Source organism: Haemaphysalis longicornis, unplaced genomic scaffold (assembly GCF_048455015.1).
Source record: "Haemaphysalis longicornis isolate Haplotype H1 unplaced genomic scaffold, Haemaphysalis longicornis Haplotype H1 scaffold_6, whole genome shotgun sequence".
Classification (NCBI taxonomy): Eukaryota; Metazoa; Arthropoda; class Arachnida; order Ixodida; family Ixodidae; genus Haemaphysalis; species Haemaphysalis longicornis.
In genome coordinates this window covers 97,673,136-97,696,559 of record NW_027526407.1, presented here as the reverse complement: position 1 = coordinate 97,696,559, position 23,424 = coordinate 97,673,136, and the positions used below count along the sequence as shown (strand labels likewise).

The 23,424-nt window shown below is 49.6% G+C and overlaps 1 protein-coding gene across 2 annotated transcripts in view; it reads right to left on the bottom strand.

Moving 5' to 3' along the window:
* Window positions 1–23,424, bottom strand: part of LOC144141074 (uncharacterized) — a 34,823-nt gene that overhangs the window by 6,418 nt on the left and 4,981 nt on the right. For both annotated transcript variants that reach the window (XM_077672588.1, XM_077672589.1), the window contains exons 2-3: window positions 15,729–16,008; window positions 5,745–6,039 (exon numbers count right to left, since the gene is read on the bottom strand). In XM_077672588.1, coding sequence (XP_077528714.1) covers window positions 5,745–6,039; window positions 15,729–15,967 — 534 coding nt within the window. In that variant the 5' untranslated portion in view covers window positions 15,968–16,008. The remainder of the gene's footprint in view (window positions 1–5,744; window positions 6,040–15,728; window positions 16,009–23,424) is intronic.

Sequence of the window (23,424 nt, the reverse complement as noted above, 5' to 3'; positions counted from 1 at the left end):
GCGGCAAGCTAGGACACCGCGCGGACGTATGCCCCAACCCGAAGACCAGGGTATGCCTGGCGTGTGGGAAGCGCGAGCCAGAGCCGAACCACGAGGCCACGTGCAGACCCCATTGCAAACTCTGCGACGGGGCTCACGCAACGGGCGCCACGGGCTGCACGAACCGTTTCAAGCTTCCCCACGTGGTGGCGCAGCGTCGCGGGGAGCGCGCGCAACGACAGAAAGAAGCAGTAAAGCAACAAAAGCAAGCCCCCCCGCGCAAAACGGCGGAGAACTTTCCAGAGCTGCAAAGCGGGAACGCCCCCTTCGTGACACCGCGGGGCCAGAGGGGCGGCAACTTTAAGGCAACGACGTCAGCAGCTACGCCAATGTCCGCGTCAACGCGAGCGAGCGGAACAATGGAAAATAGGAGAGTGCAACTGCACCCGCCAACCGAAGTGACGTGGGCGGCGATGACATCGGGAGCGGGAACAATGGGCAAGCCGACCCGCGATGGCAACAACGGCCTCGGACGCGATTCCGCGCTCGAAAGAGAGATACAAAGTGTAAGGCGTGAAAACGCATTACTAAGGGCCCAAATGGAACGCCAAGAGGATACCATCGCGGAGCTGTGCCGCAAGCTCGAGAAACTGTTCGAGAAATGGCAACCGTCATCGTCGCCGGAGACGAGCGCCCCGACATCCTCTCCGGGGAGGACGACGCCACCGACGGCCGCCCGCTCGCGCGTGAGGATACCACTCGAACCGGTCGAGGACGCACAAGACGACGACCCTTCCGCAAACGAAGGCGCAAACGTCGAGGAAATGCACGACGACATGGAAGCCGAGAACGAGCCCGTCAAGAGGAGGCGCGCGCTCAAGTCGAAGGCGCGAGACGACGCGCGGCAACAGTATGTAACGAGGGAAGAGCTCCAAAGCTACCAAGACGCCACCAATAGACAGTTTGATACGCTCAACACCCGGCTATCGGCAGTGGAAGCGGCCCAGGCGGAGATGCTGTCGAGCTTCAAAGCCCGGTCCGACAAGATAGAGAACATGTTAGCGGCCCTGTGCAAGAAGCTCACGTCGCGATCGCGCTCAACAACACCGTCACCCAGACCGTCCCCGTAATGACGACGACGACGACGCAACCGAAACAACACGACCTCCTCGTATGGCAGTGGAACATCAACGGCCTGCGAGGGAGGAAGGCGACGCTCGCGCAATACGTAACGCAAGCGGAACGCCGACCGGACGTGATCTTGCTGCAAGAGACTCACAGCGAACACGCCCCGACACTGCCGGGGTACCGCACCTACGCCCTAGCACACCCCAAGGGCCCGGAACGCGGAGCCCGAGTGAGCGGCGGGGTCTGCACGTTCGTCAAGAAAGGCATAACAAGCCTGGAGCATACGCTCGCGCACACCGCGAACGTCGAGCACCTAACAGTGGAGCTGGTGGTAGGCCGCGGCAGCAAGAAGGAGCACGTCTACGTCACCAACGCATACGCGAAACCCCGGTACGCGCAACAACGATATGGAACAATCGTGGGGAAGCTCAAGCGGCTTGCCGAAGACCACACGACGCTGCTCTGCGGCGACTTTAACGCGCCGCACACGGAATGGGGCTACGGCCACGACACGGCAAAAGGAAAGAGTCTGCTGACGGAAACGCAAGCGGCCGGCTACCACCTCGTCAACGACGTTTCCATCCCGACCAGACACGCCCCGACGTCGGTGCACCGGGACACCAACCCGGACCTCGCCTTCAGTAACAACGCGAAGGTGAAGTGGAGAAACACCACCGAGACGCTCGGCAGCGACCACTGTCTCCTCGAGCTAACCGTTCCGTTAAAAGGCAGGGCGAGCCCCAAACGCACACACAAGCACACAGATTGGAACGCATTCCGGACCAACCTCGCGAACGTACCCAGCGTCATAGACGACATAGAGAGGTGGACGGAGGCGATCCGCCGGGAAGCAAAGAGGGCCACCACCGAGCTCGAAGCCGAGGACGAAGTCAACGAGGTAGGCAGCCGGCTCGCGCACCTCATCGAGGCGCGCGACTCGTTGAAACACCGATGGCGAACTCAGAAGCGCAACCGAACGCTTCGCAAGCGCGTGGCGCTCCTTAACAAGGAAATCGAAAAGCACTGCGCAGCGCTCAACCACCAACGTTGGCACGCCGTATGCCAAGAGGCCGACGGACAGTTACACAAGAGTAGGACTTGGAAGCTGCTGCGCCACCTCCTCGACGAGAGTAAGACCAAAGGGGAGCAGCAGCACGTCCTGGCCCGCACCCTCCTCAAGGCTCGCAGGGAGCTAGGGGACGACGAGGTGCGGCGCAGACTGGACGCTAAGTACCTGCCGGCCACGCCGCCGACTCCGCTACCGGACTACGAGGGCGAGCCCAACGAGGCGCTTGACGCCGACATCGAAGAGTGGGAGGTGCGTGCGGTCCTGCAAAAGCTCAACGGCAAGTCGGCGGCCGGCCCGGACGGCATGTCCAACAAGGAACTACGAAACCTGAGCGACGAGGCCATCACCGCGCTCACGACGTTCTACAACGCGTGCTGGCGGAGCGGCACCCTACCCCCCAAGTGGAAGGAGGCTCGCACGGTCCTAATACCCAAGCCGGGCAAGCCGCCAGACATCGAGAACCTGCGTCCCATCTCGCTCACGTCGTGTGTGGGCAAGGTGCTGGAGCATGTACTACTTAACCGATGGCAAAGGTATCTCGAGGACGGCGAGCACTATCCCAACACGATGCTCGGCTTCCGCGCGGGCCTCAGCACGCAAGACGCCATGCTGCTTCTCAAGCACGATATTATTGATAATAAGAGATCCGTCGACAACGCCGCCATCCTGGGCCTGGACCTAAAAGGCGCCTTCGACAACGTTCGCCACGACGCCATACTACGGCAGGTGTCCCGCCTCAACATGGGAAGGAGGACGTTTGCCTACATTAGAGACTTTCTCACGGCACGCACAACGACCATCGTGGCCGGAGACTTAGAACTACCAACGAAAACGTTGGGCAGCGTGGGCACGCCGCAAGGAGCGGTGATCTCTCCGACGCTGTTCAACCTGGTGATGATCGGGGTTGCGGAACGCCTCGGCAGCGCCCCCAACGTCAACCACACAATCTACGCCGACGACATCACCATCTGGGTGCCGGGCGGCAGCGACGGAGAGATCGAAGACTCGCTCCAGTGCGCGGTGAAAGCGGTCGAAGACCAGCTCGAGGGAACGGGGCTGCAATGCTCCCCCGCCAAGTCGGAACTACTAATCCTGAAGGCCCCGCGAAGCCCCAAGAACGGGAAGGCGGCAAACATCCAAGTGCGCACGGGTGACGGGTCGGCCATACCCGAGGTAGAGACCATCAGAGTCCTCGGACTACACATCCACGAACACCGACGCAACGCTCACACCGTCAAGCTACTGCAAATCAAAGCAAGCCGAGCACTCGGCCTCGTCAAGAAGATTGCCAACAGGCACGCCGGCATGAAGGAACGCAGCACGCTGAGGCTGGTCCAGTCGTTCGTCATAAGCCACCTGGCGTACGTGGCCGCCTTTCACAACTGGACCACGGCCGAACGCAATAAGCTCGACGCTCTCATACGCCGGGCATACAAAGCTGCGCTGGGCTTATACACCCACACAAATACACAGAACATGCTCGACTTAGGCTTGCACAACACGCTGAGCGAGATCATAGAGGCGCAAGCAACGGCGCAGATAGCCAGACTGGAAACGACGCGCACGGGCAGGGCCATCCTTGTCGCGGTAGGACACGAAACGAGGCTGCGAGAGAGCAAGAGGCGGCTGCCGCTGGCGCGCGAGGCCCGCGACAGCATCCGCGTCGCACCGATCCCACGGCACATGGATCCAACAGAGAACCATGAGCGTCGCCTGGCCAGGGCTCGCACCCTGGCAGAGACGTACGATGACGACGCCGGCGCCATGTACGTCGACGTGGCCCGATACCCCGACAACCGCCGACATGCCTACACGGCGGCGGTCGTGCAAGCAACCACCGGCAGAGTCGTCGCGGCGTGCAGCGTGCGTGTCGAGACGGCCACGGAGGCGGAGGAAACGGCCATAGCGCTGGCGGCAACCGCCAGAGGATGCACGACGGTGCTAAGTGACTCGAGGGAGGCAATCGCCAATTTCGCAAGGAACCAAGTGTGTGTGAACGCAGTGAGGGTGTGCGGGGCCCTGGACTCGCGGATGCCGATAACCTTGCGATGGTTCCCGGCCCACATGGGCAGCGTGGGACCCGTTCGCAACCGCAACGAGGACGCGGACAGGGCGGCGAGGGCGCTAACCGGACGCCCCGTCGGCCGGCGCGCCGCGTCACCTCGTGCGGCCAAAGAAAACAACGACGCCAGAGACGACAACGACAACGCAGAAGACGAGGGGGTGGAAGAACAGGAGCCCGCCCCGATTACAACGTATGGAGGGGTCCTGGAATGGCACAGGGAGCAACGTAAACGCTACCCTGCGCCGCACCCGGACCTCACCCGGCAGGAGGCGGCGCTCCTCCGACAACTCCAAGTGGGAGCGACGTGGACCCCGGTGTGGGCCGTGCATGTCACGCCCGAACGATACATCACGGACCAGTGTGCGGTGTGCGGGGCCGCGAGGGCGACCATGACCCACATGATGTGGGATTGCAACGACGCGGAAGCGGGAACGAATATACTACCGCCCCATCTCGCGCGTGCGGTGCGAGAGACGGACAAGGACACACAGAAAGCCGCCGCGCAGTTTGCGCTGGCGGCGATCACACGCCAGCAGTCGCGGCCGGCACCCCCCTCCTAGCGAGGGAGTGAGAGCCACCGTGACCTTTTAGCCGGCGAGTAAAGATGTTGTTTCCCCCCCTCTCCCCGTACCACTTTGTCACTTACGCCGGTGCTCCTCCATTTCACGCCTCTTCCATTGTAAGTCTCCTACCTTTCCCTTCACCGCATCCTCCATTTTTGTAATTTCATCATCCACTTCTAGCCGTCCAACTCCCTCGTACCTTGTCTGTTCCTTTCCATCGTATTATTTCAGTCTTTAATACCTTCTCCCTCAAGTTCTCTTTACCATCGTCCATTCTACCTCATCGCCCTTATATTTATCACTTACCCAATCGCGCGTACCTACGTCCATCTGCACTCATATATCGTTTCCAACCTCCCGCTGCAATTTGTGACCATTTCTCTCTTTCCCCTCCTATCCATCTGCCTGTACAACTCGTCCTCCTCTGTTTGCCCCTTCCACTACCCTCCCTACCCCTTTCCTCCTCTTTCCTCATATGCCATCACCACCTCTTATTCCCCCTCCCCCTCATAATAACAAACTGCGATTGCTCTCCTTACCGACTACCCAGTTCTAACTTTAGTGTTAGCTTCCCGTCAGCCGCTTTTCAAAGTGCTTTGGTGTAGGGGCGCATGAAGAACTAGATGTAACGCCTAACGAGCAACGGGGTGCCCTACACGCTGTGCTGTGTCGTGTCTTGCTTCTGTTCACCGCATTCTTGTTTTTCATATTTTGCCCACCATGTCAAGAGAATAACTACCCCTTCAGATGAGTCGAAAAATATTGGTAAGTATGCTGCCCGTTCCTATTCGAAACGCAAAAAGGCGGTATTTAGTATAGAATCAGTAAATCGGTATCTTTACTAAACTGCCCAGAATTGTGCCACGTCACTATTAATGACGTCACTTTTAGTGCGTGCTTCCCAACACTGATAATCAGTACGCGAGGACGATACACTCACGTTCGGACAGCATGCCAGAAGGTCGTTGACGGTCTCGCCATACAGGGCGAGCCCCGAGTCCTCGTGGTCCCCGAGGTTTCCCTCGAGATGCGTGAGCGGGTGTGGCTCAACTCCCTCCTCTCGGCTGCACAGGAATATTTCCTCGCTGTCGCTCAGGTCGTGGTTCAGGATGATGCGCTGGGCTTGCGGAAATAGCTCCAGGAGGTCAGAAAGCGGGTTCCGGTTGTGGTACAACTTCACCGCGGGCGTGCCCTGGAGGATTTCGGCCACGGCTTCGGCAAACTCCGGAATGGACCTGGCAGGCAATGTAATGAGTGATGATTGATCTAGCTGTTGCTTTGTAAAACGGATTCAAAAAGCACAGTCGCCTCCACATTCCTGACACTCCAACAACAGTAAGGCCGTTAATGCAGCGTTATACAGTTATATCAGCGTTATATCACTGCTGCCTGGTTTAACCTACTTTGGAAACTAAATTCCAAAGCCTAATACTACTGGCTCACTTTCCCATTCAGCCCTGCTACGCGTTAATACAGCGTGTCTGTTTGTCTAAGGTATATTGCGCTGAATTGTAATGGCTGTATGAACACGAGGAGCCAAATACAATTTACAAACTTTCTGCTGAAATACAGTGGAATGTTGAAAAACAGAACCGGCGTTGACTGGGAACATCAGTTCCATATACCAGGATTTCCTGTCACCGAATGGTACACTTCAAAAGTTAAATTATTCATTTACATACGGTCTCAGCGTTGCTTCAGATGATCAAGTTCATCATAAACAAGGATTGAAGACAAAAGGCACGGAACTGTAGCGTTTTGTATGCGTTCACGGAAATGAAAACATAGCGTTGCCAGTCGCTGTGCGGCGAAAAAGAGTCATGTGACTACAAGCGGCTGAAAATTTCAATCTGACACTTCCAAGCGTTTGGTAACCCATACAAAAATATTGTATGGTCGGCTATAGAAAATCCTTTTTATGGTCGGCTTTAGCTATTTGGCCCAATATTCTTTAGACGTTTCTATGGGTGTCTTTAGCGAATCGTATCGCCATTCCTATGTGTGTCTTTAGCTTCTTCTATAGCCAGTTCTGTGGTTGTCTTTAGATATTCGTATGGACATTCCTATGGGTGTCTTTAGGTTCTTCTATACCCGGTTCTATGGTTGTCTTTAGCGATTCGTATCGCCATTCCTATGGGTGTCTTTAGGTTCTTCTATAGCCGGTTCTATGGTTGTCTTTAGCAATTCGTATCGCCATTCCTATGGGTGTCTTTAGGTTCTTCTATAGCCGGTTCTTTGGTTGTCTTTAGATATTCGTATCGACATTCCTATGGGTGTTTATAGCTTCTTCTATAGCCGGTTCTATGGTTTTCTTTAGCTATTCGTATCGACATTTCTATGGGTGTCTTTAGCTTCTTCTATAGCCGGTGCTATGGCTTTCTTTAGGTGTTCTTTCGATATCGCTATGGCTATCATCATCATCATCATCATCACCAGCCTATCTACGCCCACTGCAGGGCAAAGGCCTCTCCCATTATTCTCCAATTATCTCGGTCCTGTGTCAACTGTGACCAATTTATCCCCGCAAACTTCTTGATCTCATCTGCCCATCTAACTTTCTGGCGCTCCCTGCAACGCTTGGGGCTATGGCTATAGAAGAAGCTAAAGGCACCCATAGGAATATCCATAGAAATGGCTAAAGACAGCCATAGAAACGTCTAAAGATAATTGGGCCAAATAGCTAAAGACAACCATAAGAAGGATTTTCAATAGCCGACCATACGATATTTTTGCATGGGCTGCAGCCAGGAGAGAATCGCCACTTCTTGAAACACAGCGACAGCAGCAGCCTCTGGGAAATTATTAACACGCTGCCATGCCAGCATATAGCCTTGCGGATCTCTAGAACTTCTCCTGTGGCACTTAGGTTGTGTGGCTATCTGCATTCTGTAATATATGCTCCATGAACACTTCAGCGATATAGGGGGAGTGCAAGGTTGCGACTGCAAACACTTCGCCACTTTTCATTCACAAAAGGCTTAAACAAAGGCAAACAAAAAAAGCAAAAACCAAGGGGTTTATTCAACCCATTCATTACATAAAGGGCTACTATCTACGCTACTTCGCCGCCACTAAACTGTTGTTCACATACGCCGATCGAAACACACAGCACACGCATTCCGACACTCTGGCTCACGCTTACGTCATTCGCTCGACAGCCACACTACGCGGCACATTTTCCACGAACGCCCACCGAGACATATATACCTACAGGTGCTGGGTAGTCCACAGAAAATAGAACACGCAGAAGTCGTTCATTTCACTCAGTACTCAATGCACGAAGTTGCAAGTATGGTGGCTAAAATGGAAATGCACTCTTAATTAAACAATGAAGACGGTCGCACATAATACAATAATAAAAAAACGTTTTCCAAGTCCGTTCAATTAGTTCCTTGTACGTTTTCTCACTTCGCGAAAAAATAATTATATTTGTCTCATCACCGCGGCAAAATCTTCACTTCTGTGTACATTGCAATGCCCATGTGGTGCAGGGTAGCTTGGAAACGTATTCTTGAACACCAAAAAAGTCCTGCATTTCTCGCACAATACAGCCTCTTCAGTTCGTAAGATCACTCACCCTGGTGTTTTGCATACGAAGAAATTCCTGTCGCGGTATCGCAGGTATCCATTTTCGCATGACTTCGGGTTGATGTTAAATTTATCGTAACACTGTCACCGTAAACACCGAAATTTCCGACAGCGAAAAGCGGCACATTTGCTTGGCGTCACACCATCAAAACGAACACATTGCAGTCGAGTCGTAAATTTCCAACATTAGGCAACACGTGCCATGCCCGCGCACATGAGCAAGGAGACGAGATGTGGCTGACTGAGTACATCCTGGTATAGGCAGGTCCATCGCGCTAGCAAATAATGCGGAGATACGTGCCCATCTTTCGACCTTTTTCTAACTTGTTTTCTGGTAATGATTTTATTTGGCAAATACAACATCGCTTAACGTTTTGTTTTCTTCATCCGAAAAAACTATATCTGTTATCAGTACTCAGGGAAAATTTTCTGCCACTATTGTTGCTGCCTCAGTGGCTAAGGCGTTGCGCTGCTGAGCACGAAGTCGCGGGTTCGATTCCCGGCCGCGGCGGCCGCTTTTCTGGTGGAGGCGAAAAGCAAAAACGCCCGTATGTACGAGATTTCGGCGCACGTTAAAGATCCCCGGGTGGTCAAAATTAATCCGGAGCCCTCCACTACGGCGCGTCTCATCGCCTGCGTTGCGTCGGCGCGTTAAACTCCACAATCAATCAACTATTGTTGCTGCGCGCACGAATACTAACACAGCACGGAACGCCTGACCCTCTTTTCCACGAAAACTTCCCTTCCCACGACCGGGCTACAGCGTCGACGCGCGCGGCACTCACGCCGCACCTCGCCGGCCGGTCGTGGTCCCCTCTACCTTTTCAACGCTTCCCAGAACTTCCGTTCCCTGCCTCCTTCGGTCCAGCTTGGGTCGCTCTCCCCCTTTCTCAATGACTAATTTCAAAGTGAGCTCCGCGGGAGAAGGAATGCGGTTGTTCGCAGATGCCACCATATTTCTGACTGCGCCCGCAGGAACGGGGGCCGCGGAAGTTCGACGCTGAGAAGGCCGTTTTCAGAGAAGCCCGCTTTTTCACTTGACCGCGGCAGCGAACGGCCGCAGAGGAAGAATTCTCTGAACTTATACGTCTTTCGGTCGACGTTCATTCGCAAGCTTTGCGGACGCACAGTATCCAAAGTTGCAACCTGAATTTGAGCGTTAATCTGTCTGTAGCTGCCTTTAATCGTACGTTTCCCGTATTGTTGGTATATTAGGTACCTAACGTTATTGAACAAAAACTTTCATATAACTGGCCGATGAACCTCATCATCGTTATTCAGTCTGTGTGTAGATGTAGCTAGGTAAATCATGAGTGTATAAATTACGCGTCATAAGTCATATTGGAACCAGCGGAATAGAATTTAATGGTGCGCTCGAATTATACCTTTATAGGCTAACACTTTTTTATTAGCGGCTGGAGACTTAGAGGCTTATGCCACTATGTAGTTAGCTAAGGAAGCTTTTATGGATGCAAGCCTCTAAATTCTGCGCCAAACGCTTTCCTAATTCCGGCTAAATGTTGCTTAATTGTCACACGTCTAAAGGTTTACAGTTATATATTGCGCTGTAGCCAGCCGCAGAAACTTTTATGGGTGCCTCTCTTTAGCTTTAGGGCAGATTCTCTCTAATAGCTGGCAGAAGACAGCTGAATGGTTCCAATTATGTAGGCTTAGAGCTAGACAACGGACTATATCCAGCCAAATGAGCTTTTATGGCTTTCTCTGTTTAGCTTTAGGACGAACTCTTTTCAATAGCTGGCAAAAGACAGCTCAATGGTTTTGAGTCTGTAGAGTTAGAGCTAAAAAACGGCCTATCATCAGCCAAATGAGCTTTTATGGCTTTCTCTCTTTAGCTTTAGGACGAACTCTTTTCAATAGCTGGTAAAAGACAGCTGAATGGTTTCAAGTCTGTAGACTTAAAGCTAAACAATGGTCTATAGCCAGCCAAAAGAGCTTTGTCGAGGCTGGCCTATAGAACTAAAGCCATAGATTTTTGTTTAGCTGGCTACAGTAGCCTGAATAGCTGTGACTCTATAGACTAAACACACTAGGATGTTCTATAGTCGTCTAAAGAGAATTGTATGTTTTACATTCTTTAGTGCAAGATGCATATAAATTCCCCCGCATTTCCCCGAGGGGGAGAATGTGAAAGTGCGAATGCACGGTTGTCGGCCTGCTTGCGGCGCTTGCGCTCGGCCCCCGCAGTCCACCGCCTCGCCGCCTTCTCTTCCATCTCTTCCATCGGGTTTGTAGTATCACGTGTACACCACGCAGTTATCAAGCCGCTATAACGCCGCTGAGTCGCCAACGCACGCCGCTGACGACGTAGTTTGAATGCGTTAAAGATATAAGGCGCGTCTAACACTAGTATCACCGTCGCGTCCGTGGCTTGGTCGGTAGAGCGTCGCGCTGCGGCCGCAAAGTCCTCGGATCGAAACCTGGCGCCGGATGCTGTTTCTTTTTCAAATATTCAAATATAGAGGAGCACTGCGGACGCCAACGCCGCCGGCGGTGGATGGTTTGAGGTCGCTTATAAAGTGCATTCGCACTTAAAACTTCAATAGCTGGCTATAGCCTAATTTATGCACTTTTATGGGGGACCATAGAAGACCCATAGGCGGCCATAGCAAACCATACATTTTTGTATAGACGCCCATAAGGCATTTTTGTATGGGAAAGAAAAAAGTTAAACCCTGGATGCAAGGCTGCACAGACGACTTTACTAACATTTAAGGCGCCATAAACGCCGCCTATAAACGTTTTCACTATTTCGTCTGTGCCGGTAATCGCATAGTTATTTCCAGCCCAGAGTTGCACAGCGTGACCTTCCTGGCGTAGGAGATAAGCCTTACAGTTCTTGGTTTGCTTTTATCGCTATTTTATTAGTATGTATGTGCTTTTCTTCTTACTGAAGCTGAAAATATCGGGCCAAAAGCCGCGATAACGCTCAAATTCGGTTATTAGAGTCCAGAAGCAACGCTAAGACCAATACAGAGACGGGTGTTTCTCATCGACGTAAAGGAGCCCTTTTTTGGCTCAGGTACTGTGTAGCCCCAATTTAAGTACAGTCTACTCCCGTTAATACGAAGTCCACGGTGACAGCAACTAACTTCGAATTTCCCGAACTTCCAACTAAACAGAAAGCACAACCGCAGCATTGTTACCAATTCACAGCCAATCTCCCCTCTTAATTCCGTTCAGACCATTGACTTACCCCTCCCAAGCCGAGTGTACGACGCGGGTTGCCATTATAGTTGAGACTTATTCATAAGGTCAGATCCTTAAGCCTCCACCGCACAGACTGCTCCCACAACCGTCTGCGCAACAAAAAGCGGCTGGGAACCTCAAAAGAAATACACTCGCTGGCGTGCGGCTCAACTGTCCTGCCGTCTAATCGACTGGCCTGCCGTTTTATCAATGTCAGAAATCGAGCAATTTGTTCCATTGGATTGCATGTAAACTTTTCGGGACGAGCACATCACTTCCAATTAACCGAATTTTTCAATAAAGCGACTTCGAATTATCGAGAGCCGATAGTACTGGGCGCGCATGTTGGCTGTGGGGCAGAAGATACAAAAGATGAAAGTGCTTCAAGGTGCCTTCAATTTTGTTCGAAAAAAATCGGATTGTTAGCAACACTGGCTGCGCCCATTCAACACTCACAACCAGCTGATCTGTTTCGTTTCACGGGAGAGATGTAACGTTGAGAATAGAAAAACGGGATTATACTAGAGTTTTAGTCCTTGCTGATGCAGTTTGATTAAGGTGTACGTGATTGCGTGTGTGTTTGTGCCTGTGGAAGAGAGGACGAGTGAGGGATACTGGAGGATCACTCGGGATTATTCTCGAATGCGTCGCCTTTTTCTGCCCAATATCAGGCTTCGACAGGACTTCCACAAACAGCCAAAGGACTAAAGCTTGTTCACTCCCACGTGGTGATTTTGTTTTTGCTTTTAAAGCGGAAGCTTAGTCGAACCAATGGCGTCCTGTAAAAAATGTAACGCATTTTCCCACAGAGGGTTAGGTTGACTAAACAGCTGAGATCTCTGGACACATTGCGCGTGCGTGACACCGGGATTTGATTGTGTCAAAACACTAACTTTAAAATCCCAAAAAGTAAACGTTTCTAGACAAAGCAATATAAGCATCGATTACGAAGAAGGAATACGAAGTATACCTTTCTCTCATAAACCACGCATCGGCATACGTTTAGATCGTTCGTAGATGAGTTTACAAAGTGCGCGAAAAATCTTCGCATGTGGTCTTTCTTTGTTTGCGATTTGGGTCTTTCAAGTTTTGATGATTGATTGGACGAACTTTTAGAGAACTGTTTGACGGACTTTTAGTGCTCTTTTTATGTCAGAGAGCCTTCGGGCTTCTCTCAACTTTCTCTAGGAAGGGACGATAAATTTTCGTAGAAAGCCTAATGAGCCTCCCTCAGCCTATTTCGGGTGGAACAATTCAAGCCTCACTGCACGAAACCTCATTATGGACGCCTCATGCATGACGAGTTTCGTATTTTTCCGTACCGCGCGCGCAACACCTGGGCACCAATTCTCCAAAAAAGGGGCGTCGTTTAGAAATGCGTTCTCGGGCTGGGGCGCCGCTTTGAGGGGCGGAAGAAGGCCGAAAACCAGTGAGGGGAGCTCTGTAACCAGTACTTCCCTCACCGTAACACTGTAACAGTGTAACACTAACTGTAACACTAACGCTGTGCTGTAACACTGTAGAAGCGACACGCAAAACTACGTATTGCCCTCGTTATAGTGCCCCCCTCACTCGTTTTCGTCCTTCGTCCGCCCGTCAAAGCGGCGTCCCAGCCCGAGAACACGTTTCAAAATGACGCCCCTTTTTTTCTATTATGGGCCCCTGATGCGTCGCTTACCCGAAATTCACAAGAGCGGGGTTTCGCAGTTGTTTGGAAATGAGTTGGTAAAGTGAATTCCATCCGTAAATAAAAATTAGTCACCCACCCAGCACCGCAGTTCTAATTCGAACCAAATGCGTAAATTAAAATTATCGCCCTACGTGTTTTTCGGTCTAAACATATCACAGCTGCTATGCTTTACGCAGTAGTCGTGCGTCATTGCTTGCTTTGTGAAAGACGCTTATTATTTTAACCCCTCCCGCCCATTCCATTCCGATGGCATCCTGTTTCCTTTGGCAAGCTGCTCCCTGTAAGGAGGTGGTCTACAGGAACAGTCATTTGTTCTTCTGAACATCTATACAGCGCTTCATAGCCAGCGTAGACTGGTAATGCCAAAGCGCTTGCAGCTGTGCTAGCCGCGAGCGAAGAATGCGTTGTCCACATGAGCTTTCCTGCCTTCCTCAGCAGCCTAGCGAAGATTGTGGTCGCCACACTAAGGGAGAAGCAATACTGTACGCAGAGTGAATGGCTTAGACCCTTGCATACTGCATCGCACACTCGCAATCATTTGCGCGCTTTCATTCTTCCTGCCTACACCTTCGTTTGCGATTACAGAGATGAGCCCGGCGAAGTTGTAAACCGGGAGCACTTGACTGGAATGAGAAAAAGTTTATTTATAAGTCTTTTTTGCGTGGTTGGGCGGCACGCCAGTGTGGTCATGTGGTCTTGTGACTCGCGCTGCAGCTCACGACGGGGTAGAGCACGGGTTGCACCTTTGGTTCAGGGCTCAAACGGCCTCTGCTGCTTTCCGTGCAACCTGATTAAGACCGATCTAGGCATCTTCGTGCTCAAAAAAGGTGTTTTTTGCACTTGGCCGAGCATTTTTTGGGGCGAAATCAGCGTTCATTTTTTACTCCGCAACACTTTGCGAAACCGTACGCAAGGAACGCTGCTGCTGTAATATTCGTCATTCTATAAACAACTCTACGTGACCGCGCATAGGGCTCTGGTTTCTTTAGAATTGAAGGGATAAGGTTACACACGTTATCAGCTGATGAGCTCAAGCGTTGTAAGAATGACGATGTCCGTGGCTTGGACATTTTGCGGCGGTATGAAAGGTGACAACGGTCATGCCACTACTTGGGAACGCCTATAATTTGACATAATATTTGATTTTTGAGGACAGATTTGTCAGAAACGTGCTGAATAATATCGTTTAATTAAAGTTACAACTAATTCCACCACCCCCGTTAATTGCCTGACCAATATTCTATGCGCGACACTAGAGCCTACTTCGAGGGAACGTGGAAAAGTACAATTGTCCTACTGTTTGCAATTCGCACTGCACTTCGTCTGCTTCTGACGGCCGTTATCATCCTGTGGTACCGTATCTTTTTCTCGTAGATATCAACGCTATCCCTCGAACTGCTGCAGTTCGGCGCAACCGCACAGAATAAACGTGCCGCGGCAACTTCTCTCAAGCTTCCTTTAAAGGGGCCATGCAGACAAAATTTATGTTTCGTTGGTTCGAAATATTGCTTCCTTAGGATAGCACTAACACAGTGACACCACTTTTAAAGCAAGCTTCACTCAGATAAGCTATATTACTTGGAAAAAAGGGAACGGCCATGCGACCCACTACCTCATTTTCCACACTAGACCGTATGAGTTATTTCGGGCAGCTGTGTGATTGGCTGAGCCGGCGAAAGCAAACTTAAGTTAGGCAGGGCTTACAAGCTTCCAGAGCGACGTATTTTTGTTTAAATGTAATGTATACGCATTTTGTAGCAGTGAGAATGGTGGGAAAGCCATGGAAGCTACGAAAGCACACGTAAACATAGAAGCACCACTGCGTGCTGGTGTTGGTACGCCCTCTAATTGTTATTGTTGCACAGGAGTCCTGCTCTTTGTGGTTGTCTCACACGACACTGGACAACTGGTGTAAGTGCCGTTGTCTTACGTGACCCTATTTGTCGATCGTCCCCTATGTTTCACAAAATGATTAACTGTAAAAACAACAAGCCAGGTACAAATACGGTTAGAAACAAGGCGAGTGCGGGCAGCGATATGGTGGCGCCATCTAGGAGGACCGACGGTAAACAAGGCGTTTCGATGTTTGCTGCAGGCTAAAGAGCGCACTAACGTTCGTTTGAACACCTGCTCTGGAAAAGGTAATGCAGACACCAGGAAACATGACATTAGCGGGTGAATTTAAATTCTGGACTAAATGATTTAATTTCTCATTTCATAAAACACTGTTTGCTGCTGCACAAACGCTGGGGCACTACAAAACATCAAGTCGTTCAAGTAAAACAAAGGTATTTTGTCTGTATGGCCCGTTCAAGTGTGGCGAGTGCCTTTTACGCGTCCCTCATATCCTATATACGCTATTAGGCTGGTTATATAACTTTCTGGCGTAAATGTGACGCGTAAAACAATGAATTTCGGTCCCAGTAAGAGGGAACCCACCTGAAAGCTTCGCAGCCTGCAAAGGTAGCGAAGGCATACTGGAGCCCAGATAGAGCCTGCCGGGCTGCGACGAGGGCGTCCTGACCCATCCGCAAGTGAGTGCGCAAGGTCAGGAGTTCGACTCCCTCCGGCAGCTCGAGAGTCTCCGGCCAGGGTTCAACCAGCCCGAGGGTGATGTGGTCCGTCTCGCGCTTCAGTTCGTCGTCCCATTGGACCAGCTCGTCACACCACGCCGGCATGTCCACTCCGAGAAGAAGCTCAGCGAAGCCTCCTCCTTCCCCTGCAGAGCACAAGGTCATCCTCCTCTTCTGACCACGCATCACGTATTTACTATCCGTATCCGCTTAGAGGTATGTAATGAAAGAAAACGGGGATGGCACCAGCGAGTGTATTTCGGAGCCTAAACTGAAGGAAATGTTTCTGGAAAACTCCAAGTGCAGAAGGCTATAAAAGAAAGCTCATCGCTTTCATGGTGAATATTATGGCAAAGATGGAGACTAGAGTTGTTTCTTCGGAAGGGAGAGCTGAGACCTATAGACGATGAAAAGCACTGCACTCGGGAGCGGGAAGGAAATGCCTGTCGAAGATGGCCGGACGTTTTCCTAGGGACACGTCGTCAGTTCGTGATCTGCAGGTATGCCGCTGCACTAGCGAATTGCTGAGCTGGACAATTTCCCTCTTGAAATGTGCAAGCTTCGTAGGCAAACTTGATCAGTGAAGATTTCCGGGCACTCAAAACCGTCGGTACAGTGAGAAGTTCTCCCTTACTGCAGCCATGAAAGTACTGTATTGCGGTGTATCCCAAGCCAGCCAGAGATCGCAACACTGCGGAGTACTTGCCAGGCCAGAAGCTTTCACCAGTGGGCAGAGGGCGGCTGCGTTGTTCATGCTGACGTCACAGGAATGTTTGTTGCGCCGGCTGTCCGACGTGAACGAACCCTTATTGAGTGCTAACGGCATCTTAGACCTGCTGTGCATTGCTCAAACGACGTGCATTGAACTTCTCTGCATGCGCTAGTGCTCTACACTTTAAGAGAAACAAGCGTCGACCGCCCTTGGGTCAGAGGCTGTTTTGAGGGCTATAAACCGCGAGCGTTGGAGCCTCGGAAGGAACGTTGTTTGGCCACAGAAATCCGTGTCGAAGCTGGGTTATTATTAGAAGGATCGGTTCGTGGGGCGGTGCGGGCGTGCTAGCTTGTGCCGTGTTTTGAGGTGAACGCATGCTGACTCCTCCGGACGCGCTGTTCGTTCTGTATACAGTTCCTTTACCTCCACTCCAGTGTTTAAGAAAAGGCACTTGCAGTATATTTGCATAAGCTTCCCAATGCCGGCCTCACTGCACTCTTAGGCCCTACAAGGCAAGAAACGGTTTTCTATCCGAAATAGGTTAGCTAGAATGTACGCTTAATGGATTACTGTGTTTATTAAATTGCAACTGACTTTGGAGAGGTATTGAAAATTTATTTTCGCATTCATGTTTTTAGGTGCTAGAGAGAGAGAGAGAGAGAGAGAGAGAGAGAGAGAGAGAGAGAGAGAGAGAGAGAGAGAGAGAGAGAGAGAGAGAGAGAGACAAAACATTTATTCGAGCTTTCTAAAGTGGGAGTGGTTCCCTGGTCCGGAAATCCATCAAGTGAGCAGAGAGCCTTCGCTCTGGATGCCAGGAGCTGCTGGACGACCAGACGGTCGCTGGTCACCAGGTTCTCCCACAGCTCAGGGGTGGGAAGAGGGGATCGGAGAGGTGGAAGTTTGGGATTGCACGCACACTGTTTTATAATATGAGCTAGAGTTCCGAGGTGCTAGATGTTGCCCATGGCTTTCAAATTATTCAGAAACATGTTAGGGGCTTTAAACACAATTTCTGTTAAATTTGCAATACTTCTGTTGTCTAGGTACGGGAGTGACATAATGCGCAATCATATAAAAAGGTAAATTGAAAATTTAAATACTGCAAATTAGTATGAATTACTGACCGCTTGCATGTTAGCTGCAATTGAAAAACGGCAGTCTTGTACCGCCCATACCACGTACTAGCCCCTCCTTTTTGTCTTTCCCGCCTCTCATTCTCGACTCTTCCCTCTTGCTCCTATCATGATAAACAAAATACACGTTCCTTCAGTGCAATTCAATTTTCCCGTATTCGCACTGCCAGCGCACAATAAATTGAGGCTTTCTGTTACTGTTGGGCTTGGTGCGTGGCCTCGATCTGGAGGCTCGAGCGCGAGCTACTTCATGCGTTTTTGGACGAACAAATTGTTTGAAACGTGTTTTTATGCTCTTATTCTAAAGATTTTCCCAGGTCTTTTCAATTAGTAGAGCACTGTAGTATCATTTATGTACTTACGTTTGACTCAAATATTACTACAGTAATCCCTCGTTGTAACGAAATCGCTTTACTCGAAATATCGGTTTATTCCAAATTTCTTCTGGTCCCAACCCAAACGATGGCATTTTAGGCCGTACTACTCGAAGCGCACGAAGAGCTGCACCCGCTGAGAGTGAAGTGGCGAGCGGAGGCGTCGCCGATCACCGGTGACCCAGCGGCGAGTCAGGCAGTCAATATGGCGGGTTAACAAGCTCGTGTTTTCCTCGGCGATTTTCTCGAGCCGGTCATGCTTGATTTACGCCATCTCACTTATGACAAACAGTCAAAATGCATGGTAAAGGGATTAAATTTTCTTCATAGACATTGGTCAATGGCGTGTATTCGACGGTGCGTGAACACTGACAATCGAAGCGCAGAATTAGAAGTGTCGTCGAGATTCGGGGCGCCCAAAAACTCTTGTTTTGAAAACTTCACGGCTGCACACCTTGAGCAAAAAATGACCAATATTCATGCAAAGCCGTTATTGCAAAAACAGTAACTTTTCATGATTTCTCTGTGTACCTTAATGAGCCGCCGGTTAATTGTTTGTTGAGATCAACAAACACAACTTCAGATTCGAGCAGCGGAATTTGCGGCGCTTTCAAGAGAAACTCTCGTAGCGTTCCGTGACCCCCCCCCCATAGAAGTAGTGGCCACTGCCTTTCCTTCCTCATTCGCTCTGAAGCCTACGAGGCGTTCGGACGCAGTCACTGCTTGGTCATATTGGAGCGGGGGTTGCTCGCGCCCGGCAAGAACATGAAACAGCCAGAGCTCACTGCCTTTTTTTTTTACCTGATTAAGGTTTTGCTTCCCTGAATATATTGTGTTTTGACTCCTCGCAGTCGTGCCGCAATTAAAGCTCAAGTTTTTTTGAGTGGTCGCTTATATTAAAATACCGTTTATAACGAAATTTTTCGCCGTCCCGCTGACTTCGTTATAACGAGGAATTAGTGTATCTTTTTTTGCTGTATTGAAGACTGTGGAGACATGAAGTAAGCTACCAGATTTCGTTGTTTTGAAAAGATTTTCTCTAGACTTAAGATTGAAGGTTTCCTTGACCTTTTGTCCGGGCGGCTGAAGCGACAGACAGATAGACAGACAGACAGACAGACAGACAGACAGACACAGACAGACAGACAGACAAAGGTAAAGGGCTATAGAATAAAATAAAAGCCCAACCCGCACCACGACAGACAGACAGACAGACGGACAGACAGATAACAAATTTCGTGCTTTGGTAGCCCGACAAAGACTGTCGCCTCTAAAAACAGCACCCAGGTTTGCAACGATGGGCTTTGCATCAACAAAGTATTTACTGCGTGCGAACACGAGGTTTCCAGTGTTTTCACGAATCCTTGTAGATTTGATCTGACGTCACACTTCCCATTGCACACCTTTAATGGGCAATAAACAGTTTCAATAAGCTAGTTGCACGTTTGCGCACCAAAGTGTGGTTGTGTTTTCAATTAACTCCTCAGTTCAATTAACTCCTCAACTTCAATTAACGTTTAATTTCCTCAGTGTAAATGTGCAGCGAGCAATTTGTTTGAGTTCCAACTATGCATCAATTTGTCCAGTTAGGGCTCGCGAAAAGCAAAGGGTAATGGAATGGGGTACCCACAACAAGACAAAATGCAAGGAACGTTTCGTCCTCGGTTTAGGAAGTTTGCTATAGAATTGGCAAGATAAACGTTCTTCTCAACTGCCCCAATACATGAAAGAGCGAAGTTTGTTTAGTTGAGGTTGTTGGCACACGAGCCATTGCGGGCAGCGGTCCGAGTTGAGCAAGAAGCACACCATTACCTATGCGCGTGTAGTGATGGCACGGCAGACTAATTGCAGTCGTCTATAAGTTATTATTCTTAGTTCGACAATGAAGATGTTTACACGTAAGATAACGCGGCAATTAATTTTTGAGGGACCCTGCAACACTTTCGATAAGCGCTTTCACTCTTTCCTTCGCGTCTGGCACCACTCCGAACGCTATAGTTATCGCCAGCATGGAGCGGCACTGCGCGATTTGCTCGTCGCACCAGATACGCCTTCCATTTCTGCTTTGTTATCGTGGTTTTTTTTAAAGTTGCTATCGAAAAGCGTTCATTGCTGCAACTGTAGAAAAACCGCCCAACAGCCACTACATAGCCTTAATGACGTCAATCGAACCGTCGAAGAACATCAAGACCGGGAAAGAGAAAAATCTTTTGAGCCAGTTTACAAGTTATCTGATGGGCATAGAGCAGTAATGTTTGGCTGAGGTACTTTGCGACCCCCTAATCTAAGTACCGGGTCTGTTAGGTGACTACGTCCTGCAAGCATTTACGACATCAAAAAAAGTTGAAAAAGTGTTGCAAGGTCCTTCTTGAACGAATCAGAACACACTTTCTTTTTTAATTATGTAGCATGTAAGACACTCAAGGATTCCTGATACTCAGAACAGTACTTCAAGCCTTTTACTAGAACAAAAAGAGCTGCGTCTAGATTGCCGTTTCATGGTAATGTAAGCACTACCCTGAACTGACTTCTACCGGGGCACCGGCGTTACGCAAAAAAATGCCGCCTCTCGAATTACTTCCCTCTCTCCTATGTAACATACCTAACCCATAACCAAATGAACAAAATTAAATAACTCAAAACACCACAAACTAAGCTAAGTCGTAAAAAGTTTAACTACTACTACAGATGTAAAAAAGGCAAATGAGGTCAGAGCCGGATTGGAATTACCAACATTGGTAATTCCAATGTTAGAGTTACAAACAGTTACAGATTTCAGTCGTTAGCTGACGGAATGTTGTTGCGACCAGCTCAAGGACAGCGAATGGGGAAGATGTCTGGTATCCTCCGTCTTTAGACGGGGAACTTAAGTGCCCACGTGGTAAACAAACATTTACGCATAAAGGGGTCTCGAACTACGGCTAAATGTATACCCAGCGCAAAATACAGACTCAGCCTTTTCGGGGAAGCAATAATCGTCTGTAAGGAGAAAATGATTCCCAGAATAGGTAGATCACGCTATTATATCGGAACGCCAATCGGCGCCGAAGAAGCGGGGGAGAAGAGAAATATCGAATAGAGCATTCAGGATATGCGTGTTTAATATCAAGGAATAGTGTTGTCAAGGCCGCAATTATTTGCTTGCTTATAATACTGTTAGCCACTGTTGAGTATTAAAAGGTGAGTTGTGAAAACCATGCCTTAATTCCCGGAGCACAATTTCGAGAACTCTTGAAAAAAGTGGTACTTACGTCGCATGTACAACCAATTGAGCCAGTCAGAGAGCACTTACGTAACACCTAGAACCCTCGGAACTTAAGGCGTAACACTTAGAAGAGAACACAACCGCTTGTTAGCAGCTTGCGTAAATTTGGGAGGGAACGTTGTTCTATTCACTAATTAGGCGGGCACGAAAATGACGACTTAAATGTACCCACTCGCGGTGCGCGTTGTAGAAGGAAGCATGCACAATTTCAACATCGTGCAGTTCTATCTAACGCTGGGATGGAGGCGGAGGTACCCAACAATTTCTTAGCGGGACTTCCTGAACGCTACCTTTCAGACATTGACCGAATGAATGAACAAAGTATTTAATGAGCAACAGACACTGTTGCTGGGGCACCTTCCCCTTCGGAGGGGATCCTCAGTCCGGGAGCCCCTGGCCGAAGGCTGGCATTCCGGATAACACGGATTCAGCTTGCGCTGTTTGATACGTTAAAAAAAGAAGACAAGTATTGCACCGGGACTGTAAATTCATTCCCGCTCGTTAATATGTGCACCACCGTGTGCACATATTAAGGTTTTTAACATAACGGTAACATACTAACAGTTTTAATAAATCAGGTCTAAGAAGGGTGACTAATAATATATCGACTCCATGTGGATGTGGAAGTTCAATGTGTATATTACATAAATTCAGCGCCCAGTAAACTAAGCACGAATGCTCGGACTATAAAAAAGCGCCGTGTGCTATAGCAGGAGACGTAAAAAACGCAAAGGACCTCCAAACTATTGTCACTGGGCAAGAGGGGAGGAGAAAAATTAACAATGGTTAAGTTAGTTTGTTAGTTCGCAGCTTATAATTATGTGTGGGAGGGTTATGACTGCGAGACTTTTTAAAAGTTTTTTTTAAAGCTATAAGGTCAACACGGCCCGAATCATCAACCACAGAACCAGCTGAATAGAGTAGTATTCGGCGATTGCGAAAACGTCAAACGCACTAAAATGGTGCATTGTAAGCTACGGCTAAAAGATCACGGTCGGTGTTCAATAGCGTTATTGTGTGTTGCTACGCAATTTGGTGACTTGAGAAGTTGAGAACATCGCAAGGTGGGCAAAATTATAACCAGCCCCCCCCCGCCCCCTCCCCCCCACTACGGCGCGCCTCATTCTGCGGGTGTAGCTTTGTGCTCCAAACCCCACAATCACATCGAGAAGATGAGAACAGCGCGGGATGCAGGGACAAGAACAGGGATTGACACACTCCCAGCGATGTTGAGGGATTGTTGTTTGTTAGTCACGTTTCCGTTGTGGTTCAGTTTTCAAGGGCAAAACCTTGGACACAGTTCACCCGCTTCATTCGGGTTTATTGCGATTCCTGCTTAACCAACTCCACGCCGCCGACAAACTTCAATTCGCTCTGCCGACAACGATGTCTACCTATACATGTAGAAACTGCCATCCTTGGGAATAAGAAAAACAAAACGTTTATCGGGGAAGCTTCATCAGTCACTAAAAGCTGGCATTTATGGTAGGTGGAAGGTCATTGAAATAGATAAGAAATTTGTAAATACAGAAAGAAAGTGGAGAAAAAATGCCCGCCGGGTGGGATCCGCACCTACCACATCCTCCCCTTTGCTTTCCGAGGTTTTCTTGACTGCCAATCCTTATTTCTGTCTTCATTCAACGAGCCCCTGATTTCCCATTCTCATTCGCTATATGCATAGTGAGGGCCTCTGTTTTGGCAGTCTTAGTGCCATAGGAAGAATAAGAGGGTTCAACGCTGGTCGACCCCTCTCGACATGTCGTAGACACTCGGGTCAGGTCCCGGTGGTTAAAAAGAAGGTCCCCTTCACCCCGAGCATTCCGAGTGGCGCTGACTACCACATACCCCAGACAGTGGAGAGGAAAATAGCCCCGTTGGTAGCGTAATGGTCATCGCACCAGGCGCGTATTCTGGAGGTCGTGGGTTCTGATCCCACCCGGCAAGCATTTTTCCCCACTTGCTGTCTTTCCAAATTCTTAATCTGTTTCACTGACCTACCACATCCTCTCACTTGCTTTCCGAGGTTTTCTTTAATGCTAATACTTATTTCTACATACTGTGATCATTTGTGTGTAAGC